Here is a 13434-nt window from a genome sequence, read left to right as displayed (position 1 = left end):
CAATCAATACTTCTAACGTTGAAGTGCACCGTACAAACCCGAATCTGAAAACTTAGAAACCGCCATTCTTGCTTTTAAGAACTCTGAGCGCTCCCAGAAAGTCACAAGCATCTAAAGAACGTCACAAAGGCTGTCTCAGTACCTGACAGATTCCTTCCAGACAGAAAAGCTCCTTCCCCAGGCAATCGCTGCACGACACGGCTGCAGAGAAGAGCCAAGGAAGGCTGCCAAGCCTACTCAGGGTGCCGGCCACGCTGAGCCCAGGCTTCCCTGCTCCTCCCACCAACATGCACTACATCTCTCAGGCGGTATTAAGTGCATCCATGCGAAAAAGGAAAGTTAGACTTGGGCAACCGTTTTATGTTGCAGTCGACCACATTTATGTGCCGGCATGTCAGACCAAGGAACACAAATGGAAGAAGCAATCTGCTGCCATCACGCAGAGATGCTCCTGAAAGACACCCTGAAGGGTGTTGCAGCACTCCTGGCCCAGAGGCAGGCAGCTCAGCTCTCTGTTAACAGAGCTTCTGGAGGCAACGAGTTCACGTAACCACCTCTTTGAGCACCCCAATCCTGTGTGAGATGACTGAGGTTATGCCATGCAAACCTTCACCTCTTCCCCAACCAACCCAGCCCGCTCCAACACCAGCCCACTGCCCCACACCATGGACTGAAGGCAAATAATTCAGTGCAGCCTCGGAAACAAGGAAATGGGAATATCAATAAATGAAATAAAAGTTGCATTTTGCACAATGACCAAAACAGCAACAAAAGTCAGTGACACCAGAAGAAAAAGCAGGAAGTATTTTGAGAGGTAGTGGTCAGGGACCGCAGAGGCAACATGCTGTAAATGCTGTCATTACTGGGAAGCCAGTTCACAACAGTGCAGCCTGGGTGCTTCCCAGAGAAGTACACAGCAACCACTGCACAAAGAAAGCAATGGCCAGGAGGGAATGGAGAAGAGCATCAGCCTCTGCCTCCATTCAGTGCTGCAGGAGAGGACGCCCCACATGAGCACTTATCTGCACTGGCACAGCCTTCCAGCACCGAGATACAGCATGCAGTATCCTAACATACTGAGTGCAGATAATGTGCAAATCCACTGATGGAGGAATAAAATTCAAGGACTTATAAAATGTTAAGACATTGCAAAGAGCTAAATGCAGATATGGTAGCACGGTTACACTCAACCTCTTGTAGGAGAGGGATGGGGAGTGGGGGCAGAGGGAGGGGCAGAACACTTCCCCTCAAGCACTCCCCAGCGCACCTCCACAATACTTACCAACAAAGGCTTTCTCAGGTTTCACTCCTCATAACCCCCAAAGCAGGCAGCTCTTGCCATGACTGCCTCCCACTTACCGACTGCCGTAAGCTCCAGTGAATGCAAGGCTGATGTGCAAACATCTAGCCCCAATTTCACGGCACATTTTCACACTGGAGGTGTGGGGTGCCATGTCCGGCAGGGCCTAGCAGGGAGCTGGGCGAGGAACAAGGAACCTGAGCGCTGAGAGCTGGGGATGGGCGAGCAGCATGGATGGATGGCAGCCACCTCATGGCAACAGCAGCTGAGGAGCTCCACCACCTCCCTCCTCACCCCTCCTCTCCCTCCCACTTGTAATTTAGCTCACTCTATCTCAGTCTATCTCAAATTCTCTCAGTTTCCGCATCTGAGAAATATACGACGTTAATTCTTCACTCAAAGGGAAGCACAGGAAATCTGGAATAGGAGACAGATTTTGCAAGCGGCACCGACATTCGTCATCAGGCATTAACCATAAACCAAGGTCTCTGAAGCAAAACATTCACTTTCACATTAAAATTTGATAACGCCGACAGAAGTAAATGCCACAGCAGTTATTATTGCTTTTAATCTACAACATTGTTTATTGCACTCAGGTAAGTTAACATTCACACAGCCAACAACTCAAAGCCCCAGTGCAGTATCTGCAATCAGTCTTGCAATACAGAAGCCTTTATTACTTGGTTTTTACCAAACACCTCTCTTTAATAGTTTTACAAACTTTTAAGTTTTTATTATTTTGTACAAGGAAGTATTTAATTTGTTTACAAAACAGCTCGAAGAAGCAAATGAATCCTATTCAATAAGCATTTGAAAAGTTTACAGCTGTTTTAGTCAGAGCCAGTTTACAGCTGGACAGAAACAAAGCATTAATCACACCACAGTTACATTAATATTCGTCGTCCTTTCAATTCACATAAAGACAACGTGGGCACACCGACCAAAGCAGGACCATCTGCACCAGCACAACTGCTGGTCTTCACAAGACGCCTTTATCACACGTAGGTGCAAACAATTTGAAGGCAATACATTCATTGCCATCCAGCAGGGTCAGCAGCAGCAGATACACTTTGCTCAGGAACAAGAATGTTCACCCATTGAACGGATTCATGCGGAAGGACAGAACTGTTTCCAAGGGCAGCCCAAGGACGCTGTTCGGTTTTCATTGAAAACCAGAGAGAAATGCATGAATTTTAGATAGGATTTCAGAGGGCTGCAGTCTCCAAATCCCCCCTGATCCCACACAGCTCGCCTGAGAACAAAGCTTCCCCAAAAACAAACAGCTAAGAACTTAATTGTGGAGCTTGGAGTACAAAAAACCTAAGGCTGCACTGAGAACAAACAAACACAAAGCAGCCACAAAGCCCATCTCCAAAATACTGCAATGCAAACAATGCACAAGGGAGAAGTTACCACCTTGGATTCTGACCTCCTGTGCCTTTCCTGCTGGTGTCCCAGGGTCCCAGTAACCTGCTCCCATTGATACAGCCCTAGGACTCCTCCTCCTCCTCGAGCGTGCTACAGAAGCTCATGACACATGAGAGGCCACGAGGACCATCACTGCTCTGTTGAATTAATCTCTTCCATTGACTGGAACAGAAAATCCTTTCCAACATCTCTGACAGACTTCAGGACCAAAACCACTTTCAAATCTCAGCTGCTTTGCACATCATCACCTCCAGTGACATGCTACAGGGGACACTCACATGAGCTCTGCAGGTCAGCCTCTCCTGTCACACTGCCAGACCACACCGACTTTTCCTTAAGGAAAGGGTAACCTACTGCCATCTCCTATCTTTCTTCCCATCTCTGTGGAGGATAATACCCTACTGGGCTTGTGTCTACACATCTGTAAAGACACAGAGCCCCTCTGGAAAGATAAGGTCCGGCATTCATGTCTGGCAAGACACACAAGGCACCACACTGAAGGTATTTCAATGCCAACTGAGCCTGGACTGAGCCTGGGCTCAACAAGCAGGACACATCTGAACAAAGCAAGCAAGCTCCACATCTACAGACATCACTGACACCAATCACCACACTCTGGCCGCTCTAACTTGGAAAACAGAAATAACTCGCTCTCCAAAGCCAACCACAGTCACCAAAACCACATGTTCGTGCACAGGGTGGGATATTTATAGCACCCATCGACCAATGTCTAACTTAAGACCTTTGGCTCCTTCTGTAACTAATGGAGGCAGGCTGCTAATGCAGGTACCCCAGACCACCTCCAGTCTGCACCATGGGACCCATCTGCAAACCCAGCACACTGCAGCTCGCTACCTGAGGAGCTCAGGAGAAGCCAGAGGTCAGACAGGGTGACCCAGGAGCCAGGGCAGAGGGGGAACATCAGCAGGTCCGCAACTCACTGTCATCCTCCTTGGGTTCATCCGGCCTTTACCTACCCAAGAAGCACGGCGGAGGAGAAGTTCCATTTCTTGAAATAGCAGGATTTTTTTCTTCAAAAGATGGATTTCCTTTGAAGTCAATTTAATTTTAATCACTTATTTCTAGCATTATTAAGGAGAAATATGAACAAAACCAGCTCACACGCATCGGCCCATGACATTATAAACACGGCTCTTCTGGTTAGAGTATCATCTGTGTAACTACAGCATCCTGACTAACAGTATGAAAATGAGCTTGCTACTAAAATACGCACCTTATAACGAGCACAAAACCCACTTTTATCAATGTGCTTATCAACACATATTCCATTTGCATCGTGCCCACTTCTCCGCATGGACAACAAACCCAGCTCTGGTCACTAACAATGGCCAATAGTCTCTTTCACTCCTCGGTGCTGCTGCGTTTCAGGCACTGCAAGAAGACGTTCGCCTCCAATTCTTTCCAACTGTAGAGCCATTTTCCTTTGTGTTAAAGTTCCCCCCAGCCTGCACGGGGAACGAAGGTACAGCGTATCCCTTTAACGTAGTTTAACCACTCTTTAATATTTGGAATGGAAAATGTGACTTAGGTACCAAGGTTTAAAAAACAGCTCCGATGTTTGCAGCCAATTTGCTAAACATGAATCTCGTAAGGATTTGTAGGGCTTTTTTCCTTTTCTTTTTGCACTCTCGTAGCGCTTAGGGGAGACAGCCAGCTCAACGCAACAGCCCATTACGGCTCAGAGGTTTCCAATTTGCAACTCGAAATGGTTTACATTAGAAGCACTAACAGCTCCAAAAGGTATTGAAAAAGGAGAGAGCGGAGCAAAGAAAAAAAAAAACTTGGCATTTCGCGGCGCCTAAATATGGATCGGCAGGAAATCAATTTGATCTCCGCAGTTAATAATAGCCCTCTACCCAAAGAAGCGTTTCACAGAACCGGTTTTATGTGGTTTTCGAAGAACTAAAAATACGCGGCCGCAACTCGCCGGACAGCGCGGGACGCGCCCCAACAAAGGTGCGGGAGCGAGCGGGGCGGCCCGGCCTGCAGCCCAGCGTAAAGCCACGGACGGAGGAAGAGCGGAACGGAGCGCAGCGCTCCCACGCCGCCCCGCTCCGGCCGCCCCGCTCGGTCCCCCCCCCCTCCCCCTTCGCCAACCCACCCCCTCCGGGCCGAAGAGAGGGCCCGGCGCCGCCAGGGGAAGGGGCGGGCGGGCCGCGCTGCCCTCCGGCCGCGCACACCTGGATCGGGGCCGCCCAGGGGCCGGCCTCTGTCCGCAGAGCCCCCGCCGCCCACAGCCGGGCGCTCCCCGCGGCCCCTGACCGCCCCCGGCCTCCGCCGAGGAGCAAGGCAGCGGGCGGCAGCGCAGCCCGCACGGAAACTTCTCCCCGGGGACGCGGGGCCCGGCCCGGCGGCGCCGCTTTCCCCGTACCCCCACCCGTCCCCGTCTTCTTACCCTCCGGCTCCATCTGCTCCCTTCGCCGCGCTCCGGCGCTCCCCGAGCTGCTGCGAGTTGGGCCGGGCGGCGCGCCGGGCTGAGCGGTTACAAAGGCGGCCGCCGGGCGAGGGGGGTGGGTTTCCTCTCCCTCCCACTGCAGCTGCATCGCGCCATGAGGCGCCGCGAGCGGGACGAGGCGCCCCCGAAGGCGGCGGAGGCGGGAGGGGCTCCCAGCGCCTCGGCTGCGAGCCGCCCGCCCCGGCGCGGCCCGGCCCAGGCGGCGAGCGGGACCGGCGGGCAGGGAGGGGCCGGCTGCCCTGCGGCCAGGTGCAGCTCCCGGCACGGGGGCGGCGGGGGAGGGGAACGCGGCTCGGCGCGGCGCTGAGGCCCGAGAGCCCCTCTGCAGGCCTCGAGGCGGGGGTGGAGACCCCGACCCTGACGGCACGCCGAGCCCCTCGAGGGAAAGAAGGGCCCGAGGGGACGGAGCTGCCAGGCGCTCCGCGAGCAGAAAGCTGCGCTGCTGACGGGACGCCGCTGCTGCCAGGAACCGGCCCCTAGAGCTGGCCTCTCGGACGGACGGCCCTCCTGGAAGGCACCAAAGCTCGGTACCCCACGTGCAGCAGGGAGGGCTTTCCCCATTTTGTTTGGGCAAAGCCCCGGAGTCCTGCGTACAAAAGCAACGTGGTATGAAGCTTCCAAAAGCTACAGGCATCCTCACCAGCTGTTGCCTCCGATGCCAAGTCCCTGCGGCGCAGCTGCCCAGGGACACGGCATGTGGCGAGGCCGAGCTGAAGGAGCGCGTTCCATGGCCACAGACGGTTCCCAACACCACTGCCCATTCCTTCACTCCCAGGGTGGAGAGCAAAGAAAAGACGAGCCCTGGTGCTGCTGTGTCCTCTCAGACAGCCCAGCTGCTGCTCTCTTCCCAGAAAACCACCCCACACCAGAAGGTCCTTCAGTGCTGCTTGAAAAGCCAGGCCAGGACTGACTCACCGCTCTGTGCCTTGTCAGCGAAAGAATCAGTGGTTGGAGGAGACCACGAAGATCATCAGCAGCCATCAACCTATCCCTACCGTGCCCACTAATCACATCCCTCAGTGCCACATCTACACATTGCTTGAATGCTTCCAGGGAGTGACTCCACCACCTCCCTGGGCAGCCCGTCAAAGTGCCTGACAGCTCTGAGGGGTCATTTTCCTAACATCCAACCTGAGCCTCCCCTGGTGCAACTGGAGGCCGTTCCCTCTCATCCCATCACTAGTTACACATGCTGGCAAAGTGCTGCTCAGGGGGACAGAGCTGCCTTTCTGCAGGTGTGCAGTGGCCAAGCGGACACCTCGTCCTCAGGTGCGGTGTGTGTTTAAAGGACAGCTTTCTGAGGGTTGGCCCTTCAGCCCCTCACTGCACTATGAATCATATATGAGAGCAATATGCAGCCAGCCATTTCAGAGATCAAACTCTTTGTGTTTAGTGCTATAGAAAATAGTCACAGCTCCCTGAAATTCATCCTGCCCTTAGTTCAATAACACTGATCACCTCTGAAGGACTTTCTCATCAGAGCAGATCCAGCTTACCTGTTATTGTTAGACAGTTATCAGACATGGCCCATGTTCAGCAGAAACAGGCTTAACAATTGTTGGACGTTTTCCATGTTCTTTGCTCTCAGGAAAACAAGGTCCTTGCTCTAATGTATCGAACTAAGACAAACAAGTGTTTATATTAAGCATATTTGATCTGGCACCATAAGAGCAAATGACCATCATTCTTTAAGAGGGTTGTTTTATTTCCCTTGTGTTTCTTTCCTATCCAGCACTTGGGTTTGGTTGTGTTTTCCCAAAGAGTTGGGGTATATTTCATCATAGGTGCAATCAGCTCTTACAGTCTGGGTGTGGGCAGTATTTAATTGGCACCTCTGACCAGAATGTGTTGAATTCAGTGAATAATTCTGAAGGAAGTTTACCATTTAAGCAAATATCAAGTTCTGGCCATTACTTCTTAAATCTTACAAATGCTTTGCTAATACACGGTATTGTCACCATGCTTCTCATACAAGAGATGCATGTTGTGTTCTCTTCCACAGATGATGTCATCCTCAGGGTGACCCTCATGTGCTTTTGCCATCATATGACACTCCTCTACTGAATATACAAAGTTCCTTTGTGCACAGATTCCTTATTTATAACTCTCAGAATTTTGATCAGAGCATTTTGGTGTTGGGTTTTTTCTTCCTTTTAGAAGAGCCTACTTTTAAATTGAAGATGAAGGTTTGGAGATGAATGTAACTTGTCTATTTACGCCATCTCATTTTCATCCATCTGAAACCGAGCCCTTTCAATTACAGAGAAAGTACGGCTTTATTTCTCATTCACAGTGAGATTAAACCAGCAATTGCAACACGAATTTACAGCACTGAAGCTGATTCTGTCGCTTTCACTTTATATTTAGAAATAAAAACCTGGGAATAAATGATTCATCAAAGGTGGCTTCCGAGGGGAAATACTTTGGAGATGAACCCCACTGAGGTAGGGCGGTTTGTTGTTTTTTCTTTTAATGATACCTTAGGCATAAACAAGTTAATTCCACATTCACCAGCACCAGTTACCAGAGCAGCCAGGAATCCAGAGACAAATAAAGAGCAGAGCAGCAGGGAGACAAGAAGAAGGAACTGCAGATAAGAGGAAAGTAGTCCGACATCCAAGAAGCAGCTTATTTGTACAGCCATAAGATTTGTTAGCAGAGTGCAATACTTAGTCTTTAATCCTTGCTTTGTAAATGACTTAAATTTGTACCAGGACTGCAGTCCTTAACACTGAGGGATTTCAAATCATCCATTTCTCATCTCAGTGGTACACACCAGCCTGACAATTTTTTTCCATATAAATTGATTCAGGTCTTCTGGATGGTAATATACATCAAGCTGTGCTCTGGACTCTCTGAGAGCAGAAGTAGGCTGATATCACTGACAAGCTGTGATTGCAGTGTGTCAGCTTCTCTTTACAGAACCTGATCTTCACAAGAACCAAAATGTTCTTCTTAGAGACCCTAAGGAAGACAACAGAGTCAGTATTCATCTTTTAAATGCTGTGCTAAGGAAAACAGTAATCCTGCTGCTCTTACTCTGATATCAATGCTCTACACGAAAGCTGGGTTCACTCGTTTCGCTTCTCTCCTATCTTCTGTGTCTCTAAGTGTGAAGATCAGCAGTGGACTCCGGGTGTCCTGACCAGGAAAGTTACACTTCATCTCCAACTACCCGCAGTCACAGGAGCTGATGATGCGAAGGAGGAGATGTTCCTGACCCCTTCAGCTAAAACCCAACATGCGTGGCAGCCAGCAGCCTCTTGGTCTGTCAGTGAGTGCGTCTCTGTTTGCTCGCCACAACCAGAATACCAAGGTGAAAATAAGACAGAACACAGTAGTGTTGCAGAAACCTCTGTGCATACATTAGGTTGTGTTTACAGCGGTTCTGCACGTATATTTTTAGCCTACTGAAAGGTGCAGGCCCGTCAGACACGTATATCCATCTATAGAAGTAGGGATGAACTCGGTGACCCAGAGGGTCCTTCCAGTCCCATGTTTGTAATTTATTTTGTATCACGTTGTAAAGTAAACAAGGAGTTAAAGCTTGTCACCGTTTGATTAACTGTTTTCAAACAAAACTGACTTTTATCCTACCTCAAGAACAAGATATGCTTTATGAATGTAATCATCTGACATGGCACAGATACATCGGGGTTGATGTTTTTCAAAAGCAAAAGCCTTTCAGGAACATAAACTCCATTATTCAAAAGGAAAAGGACAGAGGGTCCTAAACGCTCCTGGCTTCGAGCAGGGCTTGGATGAAACCTCCTGGGAAAATATTAGTTTGGAAGTAAGTAATATAAATGGCATTGTAGATTTCTACAACAAAATTTGCAGTAAAATCAGCCAAAAGTGAAATTGTATCAATTTTTTTTTGCTTTGATAAGTTACATATTTAAGTTGGAATCTCTGTAAGAGAGAAGGGAATGCTGTTTTTCAGGACACAGGTTACAAGTTTACTCCAGTTTGAAAAGCACCAGAAATGTTGACTTGTAAGATGTGATGGCCCAGCAGACTCAGCTTTTCATCGGGGGGAGAGAAACATAGCTCTTGATTTTGTCATTCCAGTCAATATTAATCTGGGTGCAGAAACCAGTGCTGATTGGAGTTTTGCTAATGGCGTTCTCATAATGTTACCGAAGTACTTCAAGTCAATTACTTCAGTATTTGTCTAACTTATGGGTGACCCTGCAAATAAGTTAAAGCCGGATCGTTTAAAACTGCTTTAGTCTGAAGAAAATCATTGGGGCGGTTAGTACAATATTGACAGAATTCATGCAAACATTTTTCCTTTAGAAAAAGATTCTTTGGCCCTTCAAGTGATTGCTGAAGTTTTAATACAGAAACCACTCTTCAACCATCAGGTATGAAAGGTTCAAACCAGCCATCACCAACTGCTCTTCACATAGACCACGCGGTATCACAGTCTCGATGAAGTTTTGCCTTCATCTTTGTGTAAATAAGAAGGTTCTTTCTCCAACCTCTTTGAAGACTGAAGCGTTCAAAAAAGAAAAGATGGCAGAATGAGGGCAAACCATTTAATGCTGGTCTTTCTTGTGTATTTATGAAGTGCTACTGAGAAGAGCTTGGGGCCTATGTTTCCCCACATCTGCATGCACCTCCATATCTTACCATAGTTCAGTAGTGATTAAGGGTCCTCTTTTTCTTGCCTTCATACCTTAAATGCTCCCCAGTGAAGTCCTTGTTTTCATTTAGTCTTACCATAGAGAGGGGCTGGTTGGCGCTTGGAGCTGCTTTGACCAGATGATAAAAGCATCTATCAGATTATTTCACTTACGTGAAGAATGATAGCATTTAGTATACCATGAATTCACATCCAGCTCGGTCCAGAGCCATCAGGCTGCTTCTTCATTCTCTGACTCCTAAAAGTAGTGTGAGATCCCAAACTGTGATGGCATGACAGAGAATAGAGCCAATGCATGACAGCCTCCATAAGACTGCACATTGAACTGCATTCTGTCTGCCATGCACATGTGGCCATGCTATCCGCTAGGAAATGAGATTTATGGCTTATTTCAATAGTTCTTGCTTTGTTCCTCTCTCCTTACAACAAGGACTCAATGTTTGCTGCAAGAGCCTCAGCAGCGCTGGCCTAACATTACCTTTCACAACGGCCCTGAACAAATGGGCATGCTGGGAAGTGGTAAGCTGGAAACACGTAGAAGTGTTCTTTCATTTGCAACTGCCTCCACCTAAACTGGCCACGGTCTGCTGCATTCACTAGCATGAAATCTTGGCCATGCTGCTTGAAAACTGTGCTATCAAACTCCCAATGGAGAGGCCAAAGAGCAATGTGGGCTGAGCTCCTGCTGCATGAAGCCAGTTCAACTAATGTGCAGCTGGAAAAACTTGTGCTAGCCCACCACCCGTCCCTACGAGGCATGACAATTAGCATGCAGGGCAGGTTCCCAGTCATGGCAGATCCAGCACGAGCCCCAAATACTTGATTTTGTGGCATAGTGACAGATGGCGAGTGCTCAAGAACCAAGCTGAGTTACCAGAGGGATTAAAAAAGTAGAAAGAAATCCCTTAGAACTTGTGGTTCCATTTATTGTCTATCATGTGATTCTTAGGGTAATCAGTTGCAGCAATGGTAACCATTCATAAAGCTTTATGTTCCAAACCTGCCAAACTTGTCAGAAGAGCAAAAAAATACATTCAAGATGAGCTGTGAAAAGCCACGGGGAACACTGGCAAAGCTAAAGAGGGGAAGGAAGGAAAGGGAGTGGGAGGGAAGGGGAGAATTCTTGAGACAAAAGTCAAATCTTTTAGCGTGGAACAAACGCGGTGATTTTTGCTTTGCCATCAGCGCACGTTTTCCCTGCAGGCAGCCAAGGAGGAGCCGCTCTGTATTGCACTGCCATCTAGTGTTCTCTGCGCAGCCCTGCTCCAGAATTAACTCCGTTGCAAGCGATGGTATTTGCACGCTCAGGCATACAGAGCGTATCCCTTCTATGTTTTCTACCCTTTAGTTATGAATGGAATTCTGTCACCTCGAGCTACCAGCTCGACACGGGACTTTTAGAAGTGATTTGAAATGCTTATGGCAGGAACGTACCCTTAATCTGGAATTAAAGAGTTAACGAGAATGAAACGGCCCTTTATAAGAACGACTGCGGAGGACCAAAGAGAAGAAAAGAATGACTGTAGGACACCCAGTTCTTTCCCAGCAAGCTGCAGTAAACTTACTCAAGGTTTTTCCTTTTGAAACACTGCAATGTTCTGCAGCCAAGACCTCAAAACCAGACACTGGCACTACTTTTAAGCACTGGCACTTGGACTTGTATGGGCTTCTTGTTGCTGCGTTTTCTCTATCCCAGCATGTGGAAGAGAATTCTAGAAAGATGGGAAGGAGGTTTATCTTCCATTCTTGGTCCCTCTGCCCCTCAGAACACAGGCAGAGGCATTTCACAGAGCTGAGATTACGGAGACATTCCAGGCATTAAAGCAGTTCTTTAATTAAGCACAAGGGGGCTGGACTGGAAACGTGGTACTTACAGCACCTGTGCCACGTAGAAGAAAAGCAGATAAACCTTCATTGGTGGCCAGATTTGGTAGAGAATATGAATAAGCAACTTCACATTGCCCAGATCCTCTCTGCATTCTGCACAAAGTGCTCCGGCAGTGCAAACTTCAAGTCATCTGTCCAAATGAATGCCTTGATGTGCTGGGCACTGAGAATGAAATAAAACCAGTTAGCAATGGGCAAGGAGCCGCGGTCAGGGACTCACACTCCCTCCTGCTAGGCTTGAAGAGAACTTCTTCACCATACTTACACCAGTTTTAGACTGGTTCACGTGTTCCAGTATAAACAAGATCACATCAAGATAGCTGTATTTTGGGTCAGGTATGTAGAAGTCTTCGAGCAAACTTAGTTCTCTTAATGCAATACTATAGGAACAAATGAAGTTTAAACCATGTTTGAAAGCAACCTAAACTGGGACTAGTCAAATTTATCTGCTTAAACTTGATACTCACATTCAGATAAGCATGCCTGTATTTAATTTGTCGCAGATATTAATTAGAAATACCTTTATATGCTTCAATAGAAAATCAGTGAACTTCAGTAGAAGACGACTGCCGCATCCTGGGAAACCTGCATGAAATGCTCTGAATTTACACACACCAACATATTCCTTTCCTGCACCTTCCCATCTCACACCGTTCCTTCTTCTAATCTCACGTGCCTTTTCCTATCCCAATGGCTACTAAAACCATGAGTCGATCCCTTTAAGACAGAGAAGTGCACACTGTGCAGTCTGTGCTACCAGACTGCACTCATTTGCCAGCTGCTTTTTTGGAATCGAGCTGTTCCTAGGCTTTATGCCAACAAATCCCTGCCCACAGCAGCTCCAGCTGCTCCGAGTTGCTCAAACAGCCCAACCTAATCCATTGCTGCCATTTTTTCCTAGCTGCCTCCTTCATATTCTTGCATCCCTCCCTCTCCTTCTCCTCACCCCTTCACATACACTTCAATCAGCCCACAAAGAGGTATTTGGGATAGGATCAGTGGCTCCTTTTGCTGCTGTTCTTATGCCTCTGTGAAAGCAGCACCTCCTGTGCAACAATGCAGGTGGAAGCTGCCTTCAGAGGAATTGGGGGCCTCCTAGAGATGATGCAGAGATGTGAGAAGAAACATGCCTTGTTCCTTTGCTGGGCAATGCTCTGTCAGGTCTCTTCAGAAGAGTTTTGATCCCCACAGACATGAAGGAGCAGCACGAGTGACAAGGCACTGCTCCTCAGGAAACAGCCTTGGAGGTTAGAATGAAGAGTTGAACTCACCTCAGAAAAGGAACCAGAAAAGATCGTGACATCGATGATCCACAGCAAGCAAGAGAGTTAATTAGAGCTGGCAGATTCCTTTCCCCCAACCTAAATACAGCAACATCCGTACTCTGGAATTTCACCGGCGACCCACCCTCCCAACTCAGCATCAGCAACATCCCCCTGCAGGCACTGCATTTTTTCTACACAGAAAGCAGCCAAAGGAATTCCCGCTTTAATTTATCGCTTCTAAGCTGAATATTCTACTTCCATTGCTTTATTTTGCTATGAAAGCATTTTTAATTGCGTTGCCTCAGTACTTGCACAGGTCTATTCTTGTCCTTCTGTCACTTGCATGCACACACATTTCTGTTCCTCCCTGAAATCAAGCTGCAGATGCAGCTCCCACTATAGCAAAACTACACAAGGAGGCCCCCCATCC

General features: G+C 48.1%; 1 protein-coding gene across 1 annotated transcript in view; it reads right to left on the bottom strand.

Moving 5' to 3' along the window:
• The window catches only part of FGD3 (FYVE, RhoGEF and PH domain containing 3), an 86531-nt gene extending 81122 nt beyond the window's left edge, over nt 1-5409 (bottom strand). The window contains exon 1 of the mRNA XM_072347124.1: nt 5145-5409. Within this exon, the coding sequence (XP_072203225.1) occupies nt 5145-5292 (148 nt within the window). The 5' untranslated portion in view covers nt 5293-5409. The remainder of the gene's footprint in view (nt 1-5144) is intronic.
• Between the last annotated feature and the right edge of the window lie 8025 nt (nt 5410-13434).

This window comes from Excalfactoria chinensis, chromosome 12 (assembly GCF_039878825.1).
Source record: "Excalfactoria chinensis isolate bCotChi1 chromosome 12, bCotChi1.hap2, whole genome shotgun sequence".
NCBI lineage: Eukaryota > Metazoa > Chordata > Aves > Galliformes > Phasianidae > Excalfactoria > Excalfactoria chinensis.
This window is presented reverse-complemented; position numbering and strand designations above follow the sequence as displayed.